This window comes from Eretmochelys imbricata, chromosome 2 (assembly GCF_965152235.1).
Source record: "Eretmochelys imbricata isolate rEreImb1 chromosome 2, rEreImb1.hap1, whole genome shotgun sequence".
NCBI classification, from domain to species: Eukaryota; Metazoa; Chordata; order Testudines; family Cheloniidae; genus Eretmochelys; species Eretmochelys imbricata.
In genome coordinates, this window is record NC_135573.1 from 131,878,455 (window position 1) to 131,896,762 (window position 18,308).

The following is an 18,308-nucleotide window of genomic DNA, read 5'->3' on the forward strand; positions in this document are numbered from 1 at the left end:
CTTTTAATTTGTTTTATGTACATATCTCTGGAATGCTCCAGACAATCCTGGAGACTGAAGCCCTCTATGCAGCCACATAGGAGGTAAAACACAGGCACTATCAGTTTATGATTTGGTCATACAGTTCTGTGAACTTGCCTCAGTTTTGACCTGGAGTCTCCACACTCATTCTTTTTTTGCCCTCTCTCTCGAAACTACCAGTAGCCACTATGGTGGTTTTCATAATGTTGACCCGCTGTCCAGTTGAAAATTCATGGAGACCAACAACTCATTTCACATAAACTGCTAAACACTATCAATCGGGTAGCAGTGGTTTTTGATTACGACTGATGCTGTCACTCTGAACCAGTAGGTAAAAGGCCTAATCTCATACTACCAGAGTCCCTTGAGTCATCCAGTCCTTATATTGCACACATTTTACGTACTTTTAAAGAGCCATACTAACTTTTAAGATGCTTTCACAAAAACAATCAGAAAACACTTCCACAAAAGATTGAAAAGAAATGTTGATTGGTGTTGGACCCTTTGACAGAACCAATTAGCACAGCAGTGGGTACATCACCTTTTGAGGTTGAAAAGCTCTAATTACTGTTTCTAGTGATATGTAAGTGGTTTTCATTTTTTTCCCCTTCTATTAGGTATAAAATGGTTGGCTGTGGCAGTCTATTGTGAAGATCTCGGAACAAATACCAGAAATTTCTACACTCAGTTCTTCATGATGTAAATGCAGTGTGACCTTTCCCCAATGGGCAGTTAAACCATGGACATACTAAAAAAAACATTTTGGACTGTTTTTCTAAACCAGGCTTCACCTTCCCTCTTGGTGGGGACCTATTAAGGGATTACGTCTGAAAAGAAAACCAAAAGAGAAAAGGAAACCTTGAACTGGAAAGTTATCCTACAATGAGAATTACGAGCACATCTTGTATCTGCCCAGTCCTAGTTTGTCTCTGTTTTGTGCAGAGGTGTTATGGAGCTGCTCATCATGGCTCCATCAAGGTGACCAGAAATCAAACCAAACACATAGAAGGTGAAACAGAAGTGCACCATCGTCCCAAGCGTGGATGGGTATGGAACCAGTTCTTTGTTTTAGAAGAACACCTGGGACCGGATCCCCAGTATGTGGGAAAGGTAAATTCTTATTTCTTTTCTGTAAAGGGGTACAGGGACATTAGGAGAGGAATATATTGTTGTTCCAGATGCCAACCTAGCTGATGTCTCCTGTAAAGTTGGAAGCACCTCAGAAGTCAATGATGTTAGACATTCACAAAGTATTTTATTTGCCCACTATCCCTATTTACAATAATAATCATGGTGAGTAAAAAAGATGACATACAAAACTTATAAAAAGTTGCAAATCTTCCCCGAGAAATGCTTTAGGGACAAGATTTGTCCAACAAGTTGCAGGCCAACTTTGAGATCCATGTGAAGAAGCACCATTTTGGAAGGAGTTTCATTGGGACTCTTCCTCTATCAGAGGGTATATCATATGCTTCCCTCCACTGCTGGCCATGTGTGCATCTGGGGGGATAATGGCACCATATCTACCACATCCATTTAGGATGCAACTTTAGAGTGGTAGGAGCCCAAGGAGAGTGCAAGGACTACATTTATGTCTGGCTTTTATGCAGTGAATTCAGGGGAAAGGTCCCTATGCTTTCCCACACCCTTACGCTCCTGTGTAGGTGTCAACCAAAAAACTGGCTCCCAGTATGTGATGTTGTCTGTATGAGATAATCCATGCTAAAAAGTCATTACAACAACATGAAGGCTGCAAAGTGTCATTTCCTGACTTCTGAGAGCCTCCAAGTTACAGGCGTATCTAAACACTGTTCTCTTCTACACATTGTGATACAGGCTTTCATTAAACCATGTTAGTTTTTCCTTAGGACCCCCACCTCACTCATTGCCCAGGATGGATGGTGCTCAGGACATGAGGCAGCTATTCAGTATTTTTTTTTCATCTCCCTCATTCAATGTGTGGTCCCACGCCTCGTTTGCTGCACTCAGTTCAAATTCTGCACTGAATAAGGATATTGTTTTTCCTTCTTTCTTCATAGGGTTCTCTTTGGTGCCAACCATTTTAGTATCTTAGTGCCTCACAAAAGTTAGTGAATTTATCCTTGCAGCAAATTCCTTACAATGGGAGGTATCAGTATTCCATTTTACATTTGACAGTAGTTCTGATGCTCTAATTTTATTGTAGAGATTGACCAATATTATCATACGTAGCTTTATTTATTATTATTTTTATTCAAGAAGGGAAATCTGTAGAGACTAAAATAATACTAGTAATCAACAGAATTTAAATCATGGTTGCTGTGTTATAGTGTCTCTTCATTTTGAGAAATAGGTTTCCGAACTGCTGTAATATTTACGGTAATTTCTTCTACATAATCTAGGTTTCATCTGATGTGCCTTTAATTTGACAAGAGATTTTCATACCAGGACCCTAGATTTATGAAGGAATGGATGGGTGGCTGCGTCTCTGTAATTCTAGGCATCTGTTCAATGTCACTGACCTGCCAATGCTGTCAATTATTAATCAAGTCATCTATTCTGCCTCATTGGTAGTAGTATTAGATCATGCCCTTTCACATTTTTCATACCCAGTTTAGGAATAACATCACAAGAGCAGAGTAATGGTGTAAAATGCTGTTATAATGTTGCAGTCATTGTCACTGTAATGTTCACTAAAGACAAGAATAGGTCTCTAATCAAAATGGTGAGGTATCTCATCCTTATTATGAGGATGGATTAATTTTCTGTCACTCACTGTGTGTTGTACAGTATGTGCTCAGACATATAGGCCTTAAGGCCAGAAGGGATCATCGTGATCATCTAGTTTGACCTCCTGCACATTGCGGGCCACAGAACTTCACCCACCCACTCCTGTAATAGACCCATAATCACTTGGTGAGTTACTGAAGTCCTCAAATCATGATTTAAAAACCTTAAGTTACAGAGAATCCAACTTTTACACTAGTTTAAACCTGCCATTGATCCATGCTCCATACTGCAGAGAAAGGTGAAAAACCCCAAGGGTCTCTGCCAATCTGACCTGGGGGAAAATTCTTTCCCAACCCCAAATATGGCAATCAGTTAGATCCTGAGCATGTGGGCAAGACCCACCAGCCAGGCACCTGGGAAAGAATTGTCTTTAATAACTCAGAGCCCTCCCCATCTAGTGTAATATCACCAGCTGTTGGGGATATTTGCTACTAGCAGTTGCAGATTGGCTACATGCCATTGTTAGGCAGTCTCATCATACCACCCACTCCATAAACTCATCAGGCACAATCTTGAAAGCAGTTAGGTTGTTTGCCCCCACTAGTCCTCTTGGAAGGCTTTTCATTCCTCTGATGGCTAGAAACCTTCCTTTAATTTCAAGCATAAACTTGTTGATGGCGAGTTTATATCCATTGGTTCTTGTGTCCATATTGGCGCCTAACTTAAATAACTCCTCTCCCTGCCTGGTATTTATCCCTGTGATGTATTTATAGAGAGCAATAATATCTCCCCTCAGCCTTCTTTTGCTTAGGATAAAGAAGCTAAGCTCTTTGAATCTCCTTTCCTAAGGTAGGTTTTCCATTCCTCTGATCATCTGAATAGTCCTTCTCTGCACCAGTTCAAGTCTAAATTCATCTTTCTTAAACATGGGAGACCAGAACTGCACACAGCATTCCAGATGAGGTCTCAGCAGTGCCTTCTATAATGGTACTAACACTTCCCTGTCTCTACTGGAAATACCTCACCTGATTCATCCTAGGATTTAATTAGCCTTTTTCACAGCCACATCACATTGGCAGCTCATAGTCACCCTGTGATTAACTAATACTCCCAGGTCTTTCTCCTTTGTCACTTCCTACTGATAAATCTCCACTTTATAGCAAAAATTCTTGTTTTTATTCCCTAAGTGAATGACTTTGCACTATCTGGGGTGCCTCAATGTCCAGGTTACTTCCCCCCAGTGGCTACTAGAGATGGGAGAGTGAACCCAGGCCCACCCACTACCCTGGATCCCAGCCCAGGGACCCTGTAGATTGCTGCCGTCTGCTGTGTCACTTTAACAATGTTGCATGGCTTCTCTAATTCCCTGGGCCAATTCCCTGTGGCACCACATCATCTTCACCCTTACCTCAAGGCCTTGTCCGAATGGAGTCCCAGCAACCAACTATGGCTCCTTCTCACTCTCCCGAGCTTCTGATTGCACTGCCCTGTCTGTGGTTCTGTAGTTCCATCAGCCAGCCACAAACCATCCACATTCCTACAGCTCTAGCAAGGAACTGAACTCCCTCTGGCCCTGCAGCTTTTCTTATACTAGGTGGCTGGGCTCTGATTGGCTGTGTCCCACACAGGCACTCTAGGAGGTTTGGAAGACCCTCTCAATTTCCCATTTTTGGGGCGGGGTGTGGCAGGGCCATGAGGCCTCCAGCAGGGGGCCTCAGAAGATCTGGTATACCCTGTCACATAAGTACTATATTACCAATCCTCCATTCATAGGATATAACCTATTAAAAATCCTTGCTATTATGTTTTAAATTGCATATTCCAGTTCCTTTAATATTCTTGGATGGAGATATCTGGGTGCTCTGATTTAGTCTCATTAAGCTGTTTGATTTTGTCTTTGACATTGTATGTGGTAATTTCTACTTCCATATCCTTATTTCCATTAGCCACCCCGCCACTACCCCTAAGGTTTTCATTACCCTTATTAAATACTGAGACAAAGTATTTGTTGAAGTGTTGGCCCATGTCTAGATTATCTTTAATCTCCACCCCATCCTCAGTGTTTAGTGGTCCCACATCTTTTTTCCTTGTTTTCTTTTTATTTATATGACTATAGTACATTTTACTATTGGTTTTAATCTCCTTTGCAAGGCCCAACTCTGCTTAGTTTTTGGCTGTTCTCACTTTCCTGCCCTACACTTTCTGACCACCAAGAGGGAGCTTTCCTTGCTGATCCTTCCATTCCTCATAGGCTTTCCGCTTTCTCTTAATCACTTGTTTGAGATGCTTGCTCATCCAGCGTGATCTGCAACTCCTCCCTACAATTCCCTCCCCCTCCCCTGCTTGGGATTCAGGCTTCAGATAGTTTCTGCAACTTTGACTTAAAATAATTTCAAGCCACTTCCACATTAAGATCCTTTAGTTCTCTAGTCCAGTCAACTTCCCTAACTAATCCCATTATTTTTTTTAAGTTTCCCTTTTGACATCAAGGACCTTAGTTGCAAATATATTTTCTTTATCCCTCCATTTAGTTTAAAGTGAAGTAGCTCATGATCATTCGACCCAACATTGGCTCCTGAAACCCATTTTTCTGTGATGTCCTCACTATTCACCAATACCAAACCAAATCTAAAATGTCGTCACCTCTTGTTCATTCAGGAACTATTTGTTGAAGAAATCTGTCAGCCATCACATGAGCGAAAATCTGGGCTGTACTATTATTAGTAGCAGTTGTCTTCCAATCTATACCTGAGAAGTTAAAGTTTCTCATAATCATACAATTACCAGTAGTATTTATTTAATTTGAAACTTAGAGGTCTCTATCCATATCTTAACCAGATATTGGGGTCTGTAGCATACCCCAAGCATTATCTCAGGGGAACTTCTGATAGCTTTCTTCCCCAAAGAGACTATGACGAAAACAGACAGTTTTATCCATTCCATCACTTCCAATTTCTTTGAAGTCTATCTTATCATTAATATGCAATGCTAATCCACCACCTTTTCCTTTATTTTTGTCTTTCTCGAACAGCATATACCCTTCAGTATCTGTACTCCAGTCATGACTAATGTTCCATTGTGTTTCTGTTAACCCTATAATATCTAGTTGCACTTCCTACACCAGTAGTTCTAGTTCCTCCAGTTTGTTACCCAGGCTCCTTGCATTGGTGTACAGACAACTTAGTTGTTTCTGTTTGGCTTTCCCCAGATTCCTCATCTGATTAGGTATAGTCATTCTACTGCCAGTATTGCCTACCTGACTGTTAGCTTCATTGGTATAGACACTATCTTTCCCTCTTAAACTTCATTCTTCTATCCATTGCTCTTCCTTTCACAATTGCTGTATTTCATTTTGATTTTCTTCCTGGTCAATATTAGAATCAGGCATGGAGATTACATAAGCACCTCCCAACCTTCACCACTGTGTTCCTAGTTTAAAGCTCTTTTAATCAGTTTTGCCAACCTCTATCCCAGAAGTCTATTTCTCTCCCTACAAGGGTGGAGTCTGTCCCATGAGAACAGTTCTCCTTATAGCACCACTGTCTGAGCCATCTGTGAATCATCAAAATCTTGGGTTGCCTTCGTTTTCCTCCTCTAGGAACAGGTAGAATCCTACTTAAGATCACCTGAGCCTCCATTTCTTTAAGTTTCTTCCCTAGCCTGGCACACTCTTTCTTGATGCGTTCCAGCAAGAATCTATCAGTATTATCTTTTCCCATGTGAAGGAAAATCAGTGGACTCTTTTGTGCTCCCAATAGGATCCTCTTCAGCCTTACATCTTCAGGTCCATGTTCCATATCTTAGCTCCCAGCAGACAGCAAACTATTCTGTTCTCCAGATCACCTCTGGTGACAGTCCTGTCTGTTCTTCTTAGTAGGAAGTCACCAATCATGTAGACCTTCCTCTTTCTGGTGTTGTGGGATTCTCTGGACTTCCTCCTGTTCTTTCTGGCTGCAAATCCTCTTGTCTTTGGTCCTCTCTTGCAATATTCTGCATGTCATCCGGTATTCTCCCAGAACTCCAAACTCTTTCCATTGACTCTTCCCTTCTTCTTATATGAATAGCAGCTCTTAGCTTCTTCCTTGCCATCCCACCTTCTGTTACTGACTACTGTGCCCCTTCTTCATTTTCCAACTCAGCAAACCTCTTCCTGAGCTCTTTCTCCTTCACTAGCTGGTCTTTTCCTGTCCTTGGTTCTCACAGTCACATGCTTCCACTGCCCTCTTTCCTCACCCAGCAGTCTGTCCTCTCTGTTCTCCAGTCCATCTTACATCTGCAAGTCTTGACATTTTCTTCCATCATGCCCAAATCCCCTCTGAAACTCAACCATAGTTTCCACATGCACCTCCAACCTTCGGATCTTTTCTTCCATCAGCTCTATCAGGCAGCACTTCATACAAACAAAGCTCTTTCTGAGTACTCCTCTTACAAACACCCACTCAAACTCCCCTGTTTTCAGTTCTGTTTGCTGGCTCTTGTGCTGCTGACTGGCTACTTGGCTGCCTTTATAGGACCCCTAATCAGGGCTGTGAAATCGAAGTTTCTGATTCTCTCTCAGCACACTGCTGCCTTCCAGACTTTGCAATCTGAAAACAAACACACACACACACACACACACAAACTCAATCACTGCCCCTGAGGAATAGGGGTTTGCCTCCTCTCTCCTTCTCCAACAGAACTCCCACTCAAACTCCCCTGGTTGCAACTCTGTTTGCTGGCTCCTGTGTCGCTGATCCTGAATTTTAACACGTTATATACCCATTCTTAAACTGTAATATTTCTATTCTCCTGGAAACATGTTGCTAGGAGACTGGAAAATTGTATGAAATTAATCTATATTCGTAACACTCTTAAGGTTTTTATAGGAACATGGAACATGACAAAATACAGCCCTTCACTAAATGGGATTGTGACAAGAATGAGAAATGGTCCTATTGTACATGACTCTCTCTGATGTTAAGATTGTTAACATTGCCTTGCTAATGTGATACTTGGGGGTTATATGTACAATTGTGGAGTATATATTTCATGTGGAATCAGTCACTATGTTAAAAAGGAAACTTATGGTTGATCTTGGGAAGTTTTCCTGAAAACTTCCAAGAGAACCACAATATCTAACCTAAAAAGAAAAGGAGTACTTGTAGCACCTTAGAGACTAACCAATTTATTTGAGCATAAGCTTTCGTGAGCTACAGCTCACGATGAAGTGAGCTGTAGCTCACGAAAGCTTATGCTCAAATAAATTGGTTAGTCTCTAAGGTGCCACAAGTACTCCTTTTCTTTTTGCGAATACAGACTAACACGGCTGTTACTCTGAAATATCTAACCTAATATCTGTGCTTGCGAGATGTCCAGCATATATACACGCAAGAAAGAAATTCCATTATGTGGAGTTATTTTCTTGATAGCAACAAAATTCTCCATCCTTCATGAGTGTTCAATGAGACAAAGGCTCATGAGGACCCTTACCTCTGAGTGGGCACTTTTCATGTTAAGGCAAAGGTCTACATTCTCCATTGAGTCTTGAGCACTGGATGAAGCAGGGCTCACATATGCAGAATGACCTGGGAAGGAGTTGGATACAATCCTTCTATGCAGTGCACTACTCTCATAAAATGGGAGAGTCCCAAGAGAAGAGCCACAAAGAAGTTGGCACTGCTTGATGCATCATCTCCTCACTTGCAATAATTCACACTGGGTATATTTTCCACACATAAAAGAAAAAAACATGCACTTTCAGTTTATCTGGCTTTTTATGTTAGACTAAGGAAAACAACAAATAGAAAACTCCATGAGACTGACAGAAAATCAGAGCTCATCTTGCAGTCCATAAGATCTTCAGACATCCCTGCCTCTGACAGACAGGTAGTTATACTCCTGGTATGTTTAAAAGTGCACTGCACAGGAAACAGAATCGTAGCTCACATCCTCAACATTCCTTACCTTGGAGACACAAGTAAGGTGCATGGTGATGGCGGGATGGCAATAACAATCTGACTCTTGAATGAGTTATGCTGCTAAGGAAAATTGCATAGCGACATAGGCATGGGATCCATGAAGTTGGAACCTGATATCTCTGATGGTGATCTGTAGGTTCTGTGAGTTTTTAAGGGTACACCCCTCATAAGCAGCTGCAAAAATCTTCCCACAATGGGGGAATGAGTCTGGGAGTATTTTAGCCTTTTTTTTTTTTTTTTTTTTTTTACTGTTCACTGTAAAACACTTTGACACACGATTTATGATGACAACATAGCAAAGCATACCAAATGGAATGATATGACTCTCGGTTTAAAGGGAGTTCAAGCAGGGCTTTGGAGCGGAGCCTGGAACTGGAGCACGGAGCAGCTCTGAAGCGGTGGAGCTGCAGGTTTTTGCCTGGAGCTGGAGCAGAGCCGGAGCACAGGTCCAAAGCCCTGAGTTCAAGTGATAGGTAGTACAAAAGGAGGATACGATTTTGAAGAAAATTATAGCATTTCCACTTCCCTGGTAAAATATTGCACTGCAAATTAGCCATATAGAGAAAGAGATCTCCATTATCATGTGGGATTTTCAAGATAATTCCTTGGAAGTTTTATTCCCTGAAGACTGAAGATACAGTATATTAAACTTGTAAGCAGTGCTGTAACCAGGTTGGTCCCAATATATTAGACAGACAAGGTGGTTGAGGAAATACCTTTCATTGGAGCAACTTCTGTCCAAGCTTAAACAGACCTGAAGAAGAGCTCTGTGTAGATCGAAAGCTTGTGTCTCTCACCACCAGAAGTTGGTTCAATAAAGTATATTACCTCACCTTGTGTCTCTATATTATACTTGTCATTCATACTTCCTGAAAAAGACAATGTGGTGACATGATGCTGAAAGAGATTAATTCTAACACACAGCAATATTGATTTAGTATTTTCCTGATAATATCAAGAAAATTGCAACTTTCTTGTCTTAATGTTAGTAAGGAGAGAAATTGAAAATGTAGGGCTTAAATCAAATGCTAAGGAGGGAAACACAAGTTGTTTTCATTAAATCACACGTAGAAAATGCATTTTATTGAACCTTACTAACGAGCTCATATGTAATAAATAATGTAACTAGAGTTTGAGCATCTTCATATGATAAATTAGTAGACTATATTACATTTATTTTAATAATTTGAAACAATGTTCTTACTTGATAAAGAAAATGAAATGAAAAATGTACATGCCACAATCTCGCTGAAGATTTTGCACATGGTTTGTTAGCTGTCTTCATGCCTTTGTAAAGATGAGTGCAAGTGGCATAATCAACAGCTAGAAAAATATGTGCTTTGTTTTATGCCTTTTTAAATTGCTAGTTTCACAAATAATAAATTCAGATAAAATTATTTTTCTAGTATCTATTGCTGGTGAAAAATGATGGTGGTAACAGTAATATAGCCAGATGCACATGAAAGAACAGCTTTTTCCTTTCCTACACTGACCTTGGGTACTTCCCAAAAGTTGTGACTTAAATGTGACTTGCAATCAATCAATCAATCAATCAAATCCTTTATAATGTAGGAAAGTCTGTTCTTAAAAACAGATAAAAGTAATTACATTTTTAATTTCTCCTAGTTGTTTATACTAAACATTCCTGTGTTGTCTACCCTGCTTTGTTTTGTTTTTCTGGATGACTAGAGAAGTAGCAGGTTTTGAGACCAGAGATACTCTGGATGGAGAACCTGATTGATTGAGAGAGGAAGTGATTTTTATTCAGACTGTTTCAAGAAGTGTGTGTGTAAAACAGTGGGAAGAGAGATTTGTTCTTAAAGTTTCACTACAACTCCTCCTTCAATTAAGGGTTGAGAGAACTCACAAGCTAACTTTCTGGATCCTTCATGGGAGACCTCCAGCAAAACAGCAAAGATAACACGTAAAATTCCTGATACTTCTACTGTAAAAATTCAGTTGAGGGAAAAGTATTCTTTAAGAACAATAATAGTAAAAGTTTCTCATCTTTTGTACATTATAAAGAAGCACCAAAAAAAGCACAAACCTTCTTTTTGGTCATTTTTAGGTTAATTTTCAATTTTATTGTGTTTTATCTGCTTTTCTAGTATCTGAGGCTGCTTAGGAGCTTGTCCTTGCCACCCTTACTCACGATGAACAGGCACTGATTCTGAATGTGATTGTAGCCTTGACATTAATCTCATTGGGTACAGGATCAGGCACTAGTTTCTTATTCTGTGTTTAGTGTCATTGATTTCAGTGTGGTTATTCAGTGAGTAAGGATATACTAAAGATAGGTAGACTGAATCAGACTGCAGTATAAGAGCAAAGTCTTCCCATTATCACAGTACTGATGTAAAATCTGTTGTAAATATTCAGTTTTTTGCACGCCACATCTAGTTCTTGCATAATCCTAATACATGCTACTTGCTACATTTTCTTCCTCATTTTTTAAATGTTAGTACTCAATATATCGACTCTCTGCTTGTTTGGCTATAAGGAAAGAGGGACTCATTACACAAACTGTACTAGTCATGGAATGTAATGGAACTCCCTTATGACTTGGAATCTCAAAACATTCAGAGGTTATTGGGGAGAAATTAAAACCCAGTAGAAGAGACTGCTTTTACCCTTCTGAATTTGATACATAGAGTTCAGCCATGTCTTAGATTTCCTGGAGCATGTTCTCCTTGTCACTCATAATGCAGTTCAGTGACAAGAAATGGCTATATAGATGAGACTGACAAGTGCATTTTGATTTGACAGAACAAACAGACAAAAGCTGGAACACAGTGGACTTCAGTGTTTCTGGGTCAGATTCATATCTGGTATAACTTCACTGAAGTCAATGTGGAATTCCACAGGGAGGAATTTGTCCTTTTATGTCAGAATGACAACATTCAATCTACTATATCAGTAGAATATTGTTTTTTGTCAAAAGGCTTTATCCAGTCTGTTAGCCTCATACTGTAAACTGTCTAATTGCTGCAGAGAGACTATCATTTCAATTAAATGTTCAAATCAGTTTTATCAGGGTGAACTCATTTTCCTTGAGATTCTTTTTATACTGAAAAGTCAGGACAAGACTCAGCTTTCTCTGACTTTCTCCTTGTTGTTACTTCTTGCCCTTTCACCCCATATCCACATAGACCAGTATCTGAAGCACAATAACTTTTAAAACATTTTCTGCACTAAGTGGAAACATTGATCAAGTCAAGACTTTTTAAGTGCACAAGGCCACTCATTCCTTAAACTAGCCACCTTCAAGTTAAGGAAGGCCCTGGTTGCCTGCCTTCTGAAAGTAAAGAATGTCTCATTAGGAGGATAAAAGGAAGGAAACCACCTTTGTATGGAACTCTAGAGAGATGGTTGGAAATATTATTACTACATAACAAATAGATCTTGTAAATATCACATAATCTTAGGGGGAAGTAAAACATGTAGGGGAGATTATAAATTTAAATAAAACTCATGAAGAAATCAGACACATTACATGTAATACTAGAACTGCAATATATCACACAACCTTTTGAAAGCAGCCATTGTCTTTTAACATGATATATCTCCCCAGGCTGGTGGGACCAAAGCCGAAGCCCAAAGGCCTCAGCCCCAGGCTGGGGGCCTGTAACCTGACCCCTGCTGCCCAGGGCTTAAACCCTCAGGCTTGGGCTTTGGCCCCGGGCCCCAGCAAGTCTAAGCAAGCCCTGGCGACACCATTAAAATGGTGACACCATTAAAAAGAGTACATGCACTGTTTTTAATTACAGTAAAAAGTTGTCGGAAAATAAGGAATAAAGCTGTAGATGTGTTGCCTGAACCTTTTTGTGGTAAATAATGTTGGATTAATGGCCAGTTGATCTGACAGTGATGAGGTTCTTCCCCCAGAATCAGGCTACACAGAATTCACACTATGGAGCTCAATATCTTGTGGGGAGTCTCGGGGTGGATGACAAGGACACTCGCACTGAGAGCAAAATAAAGCCTTCGATATCTTTATTAAAATAATGGATAAAGCTAGAAAAGATCCAAGCCATATAACCCCAATCCTGTATTATTGCTATCTTGTTATCTTTATCATTCTGTACATAAGCTCTTACTATTGCATACTCATGCCCTTAGTTGAGGACCTGGTGGTAAGAGACAAAAGGACCAGCCCTGTCTCTGGCATGCCACAGTGTCCAATAGTCCAACTTCCCCACTGAGTTGAAGGGTCAGGAAGTAGAGAAGCAGACAGCAATGGAAGAGACCCAGAAAAAAACAGCCCCTGATCACATGGTGACTGTCCTGTTATAGTCCCTGAGCATCATCTGCTTGTGCTCAGTCCTCCATGCCCATATTTAGCCTTTTCAACAATATAAAACGGAGGGTGTACTTATTCTATAGGTTAACACATTATGTGTAACTACCCTTTCAGTGCATGATCATACCGTCACCCCTTGTTTAAGCGGATTTGCGGCAGTTACTTCCATGTTCCTTGCGGTAGCACTTACTGGAACATTCTAACTCTTACCACTGAGCAAGCTCTTCTTAGTTCCCAAAAACTAAAGGTAACTGTTGATCTGTGCCAAGGGTTACAGCCTACTTAACTACACTTATGCTAACCTATGCGCCAGCTAATATCTTACAGGATACAGACCTGTAGGGTTCTTGTGTTGTAGCTGAATATAATAGAAGCAACTAAATATCATAAAGGCAAGCCAATGAATAGAATGGGATGAATATAATGGCCAAGCTTGATCATAGATCATGGACATCTACCAAAAGAAGGAGCAAAAAATTATAATACTGAGTTAAACCCTTGGATTTCTCATCTGTAACCCAGACAGCAAGCTTGGCCATTATATTCACCCCATTCTATTCACTGGCTTGCCTTTATGATACTTAGTTGCTTCTGTTATATTCAGCTATTACACAAGAATCCTACAGGCCTGTATCCTGCAAAGATGTTAGCTGGCACATAGGTTAGCAGAAGTGTGGTTAAATAGGCTGTAACACTTGGCACAGATCTACAGTTACCTTTAGATTTTGGGAACTAAGAAGATCTCTCTCTCTGTCTCTGTCTCTCTCTCTATCCCCTACTGATTTAAAGTAGCAATAGGGAGATCCCAGATTTACTGACACCTCTATAAACATTTAAGGATAATCTCTAACTATAACAGAAATTATCAGTCAGAACAATGTGAAATGACTATTTCAGATTTTTTGCTCACCAGCATTTTATTGCAGCTGTGGGAGCTATGGAAGGTTCTTAGTGAGCAGTTAATTTTCATGTATGTCATTTCCCACCGCGAGCTTGTCAGTTGCAGTTTGAATATTTTTCAGTAATACTGAATAGCACACAGAGAAGGAAACTTCTAACCTTATATAGAGAATGGAGGAGGTGGTATTTTCATCCAGTTTAGATTTGTGGCTGTAGAGTTACAGCCACAGGCTTAAACTGTGGTCAAGCAGTGTAAGTTAGGAGAGGACAGAGGGACAGCATGAGTTTAAGTCACCTCTGCATTCTCCTGGTCCTAGGTGCATTTATCTTTCAGTGTGTTCCTGGAAATGAGAGCATCCTTAGAATTCCTTTTTTGTGCAGGCCAACCCCGTGGAGCTGTTTATGGTAGCTAAGAATTAATTGCCAGGGCATAGGGTTAGGAAGTAGTGTGGGATAGGAGCTGCTACAGTGGACTTCACCACTTGAAGACTTAGGGAATCCTTCACAAGCTAGAAAAGTCAGCTTTAGACCAGGTCACCATGCAAGAATACCACATAGTGGCCTTAATGGCACACACAACCTGGCACTTAGGAGATTAGATTCAGTGGAATCAATGTCTCTTGAACTGTTCTCTCTAGATTTTTCTTCATCTTAAATAGCAGAAATCTCAAGTGTATTCTCATTTTTTAATATTATTGTTTTGGTATTTCCTGTTTTATCCTATATTATTTAAAGCACCATGATATGTGGGAATGGTGCACTATAATTTAATAAATAAAAAAAAACCCTAAAACTTCCCAACAACATATAAAGCATTTTAGATATGGTAGAATATTGCAAAAGCATTGTTTGGAAACACGCACTGGATTTATGAAAAAAAAAAAACAGTATCAGTTTGTTTAAAGGAGATAGCTTTATAACTTTATGCCGTTGATTTTTATTTTTCACACATTAGATCAAGGCCAAATGCACTGGCCCTCTGAGCCGCATACAACAGTCGTCAGAAGTTTGAGAGCTGGAGCACACTTGCCAGGAGCCAGAACTTCGGGCTTCAGCTCCACTCCTGCTGAAGCCCCGAGTCCCGGCAGGTGTGTCCCACAGACCTGAGACCCTCCTCCCCATTGGACAGAAGCTCCTACCCCACCACTGCACTGCAAGAGCTTCCCCTCACTTCGCCCCCATGGTCTGGTAGGTGGAGAATAGTGAGGCAAAGGGAGGCTTGCAAGCAACACTTTCATGGTAAAATAGCTGCATGTGGCTCGCAAGCCACAGTTTGGCCACTCCTGCGTTAGACACTTGTTCAGATATTTCTAGGTCAAAGATAACAACGGGTAACCAGAATATGTCAATATCCATTAATATGATTTTCTAGTTTGCCTCAGTTGCCCCAGAGATCATCCTGTGACAGATCTCCATCAAGCAAAAAACTTGAGCACATGTATACCTTTAAGCACATGAGCAGCATTATTGTCTCATAGGGATTCACATATTTAATCAGAACCCCCAAAATTGTGTGATTGGCTTAAAATTCATATGATTTTTTTTAAAAAAATCACATTGTTTTTTGCTTGGTCGCTGATTTTTTTTTTTTTTTTTTTTTTGCCTTTCATCCAGTTTTTGTGTGATACTCTCAGGTTTAATATTCAACTTTAAATATATCTCCAAAAATTCCAGACTGCCTTCTCGCTATTTTAAAGGATTCTCTTTACCGTCTCCCGTTCCATGGAGCATGGGGAGCTCCATTCTATCCCCCTCTATCCCTCTTTCAAATAAACAGGATAGGCAGATGCCCCACTCATATTCAATATTCATGCTCTTCCACAGTCTCCTGTCCCCCACCTACCAGTAAATTCACTTGGTCCCCATATTTTGCTACCTTTCCCATCAAGTGTCCTACACATGGCATTCTTCCTCTCTGTTTGCCAGAAGCTGGGAATAAGTGACAGGAGATGGATCACTTGATGATTGCATGTTCTGTTCATTCCCTCTGGGGCACCTGGCATTGGCCACTATCAGAATACAGGATACTGGGCTAGTATAGTATGGATGTTTAGTCTGACCCAGTAGGGCCATTCTTATTTTTTTATGTTATTTCTATGCCCTGCTTCCCCTTGAGTATTCCCCTGATCCCCCTATTCACTTGCATCACTCTCAATCTACCTCCTGATCCACACATTTCCCTGTAGCCTTTCTGCCACTTTGTGTACCCCTGTCTGGATCCAACTCCCACAGATTCCCACCCATGATTCTCTGTCAGAACAGAGAAAGCAGAGAGAGTCATTCTGTGCCATACGAGTTTTGTACTGAGGTATAAGCCACTATCCACAGAGCTCCTAAACTACAGTAGCCAAACGGAAACACCCTGTAATGAAAAGGCAAAAGATAAAGTTTAAGAAAGATCAACAAGAGGTTACACCAACACCATTCATACTGTTGATATGGGTTCATAGACAAACACACTTTTAAAGTTGAAACTTATGGCACAGAAAATCCCAGAAGTATTTATGTTCTTTCTTGTGTTCATCTTTTATGAATATTCTAGTGAATTAATTTCCTGGTTGGCATGTTCAACAAAAGAGAGCTCATTTTCAGTATATTTGTGCAAAATGAATTTTGAATTTGTAAACACACATTCTTAATGAAAATCTGATTCTAAGACTATTTAACATTGTTCTAAAGCTAGCCTGGTGGCATAGCAATTCTGTTTTGTTTGACAGTTTGAGAAGTTTCAAAATTGTCTTTGTTCTAATGCAGAACAAAACCAACACCTTTGGAATGTTTTAATGAAATGGCACTCACCTGTGGCATGGCCATGGCTGACCCGAGTCAGCTGATCCGGGTCAGCCATGGCCATGCCACAGGTCTTTTATCACAATGTAGATGTGACCCTTGTGATTTCATTGAAAAAATGTTCCAAGCTGCTGTAACACTAACATTTTTTGTTGTGCATAAGCAATTGTCATAGAAGTTATGTACTTCTATCCAAAAGCCTTTTGTGGGAAACAACAGAATACAAAAAAGCCACAAGTGGGAATTTCATGACACTACAGTTTCAGAACACAAGGTTATCCCAGGGAGAATTCAGAAGTTTTCCAGCTGTTTTGACACCCTTCTAATTCCTGGTTAACATTTTTTCCTCAGAGCGATGAGAGCATTATCTGACCTTTACAATCAAAAATACTTTCAAAGAGCCTCTTCTGAGAATTCCAAATACATCATTATTTAATAATTGCCCATATCAAATGCAATGCCTTAACACCGCATTACAGGGGAGGCAGTGGCAATAACTATTTACTAAATTGGAAACAATCTGAATTACAGTACATTTTATTTAGGAAATATACCCTGCAAAATTAGTCTCTTCAAAGCCAAGTGATTGTCCTGGTTTGTCTTGGATAATCCTAATTTAAAATATTCCATGTTTCTTGTGCTATTCCCTTTTTCTTCAGCTATATATTGTCTGCTTTTTCCCTCCCCAGCCCCCACCGCTAGCAGCAATGACTCTGGGGAAGTGGAGATATATATATTTTTTTAAGATAAGTCTGTTGAAATGCTTCAGCTGGATTCCGTTCACTTGCTGAAATTTCACTGAGGGATTGCAGTCCCGGTTTTTAGTAACTCATGAATGTATTTGGGACCTGTAATCCCTTTGCATGCCGTAGCACCTGTGATTTCAAGAGCAACTTTAAAAGATCACTTCATCTCACCCCCAGGCATACTCCTTTGAGGTTAAAACATGATTTAATTTTCATGTCAGCTCAGTCCATGCTTCTGCCAAATAGAGTTTTTTGTGTGTGAGCAGAATGTTATACACAGGCACTAAGAGAAGCTAAACCAAAGGTTTTTTTCAATCACTTTGCTTACAACATACTCTGAACCAAATTAAGCAAGGAGATAATGTAACAAATTAAACCAGGAGATAATTTATGTTTCAAGGGTACGTAAATTGCTTATGCTAATAGGGAGACAGAATAGGAAAAAATAGGGATTACAATGCATCAAAATGATTTTGAACTATAGCACATTCTATCTAAAGATCTCAAAGCTCTTTGCAGTCATTAATTAATTTAACATCACAACACCCCTATGATTTGGGGAAATATTATCTCAGTTTTACAGAAATGGAAGCTGAGGTACATAGCTGGAAGGTCACATCATCTTCTGTGTTTTAGCCCCAAATCTATCTTTCCAGTCCTGATGAATATATGAAGATTATTAAAATCAGTTTCTGGTAAATGAAACAACAGAAATTAATTCCTAGTTTTATCACTCTGTACATCCGGAATAAGCAGGAATGAAGGTTCAGCTTCAAAAACACTGCCTTTATTTTTTCCATTTGAATTGTCTTTCCAAAACCAGACTCTTTACTGTAATATGTACTACTGAGTATACACAATGACAATCAATCTCCCTAGGTTCCT

General features: G+C 40.0%; 1 protein-coding gene across 1 annotated transcript in view; it reads left to right on the forward strand.

Moving 5' to 3' along the window:
- The first annotated feature begins 903 nt into the window (after positions 1 to 903).
- Positions 904 to 18,308, forward strand: part of CDH18 (cadherin 18) — a 245,119-nt gene continuing 227,714 nt past the window's right edge. The window contains exon 1 of the mRNA XM_077809160.1: positions 904 to 1,131. Coding sequence (XP_077665286.1) covers positions 904 to 1,131 — 228 coding nt within the window. The remainder of the gene's footprint in view (positions 1,132 to 18,308) is intronic.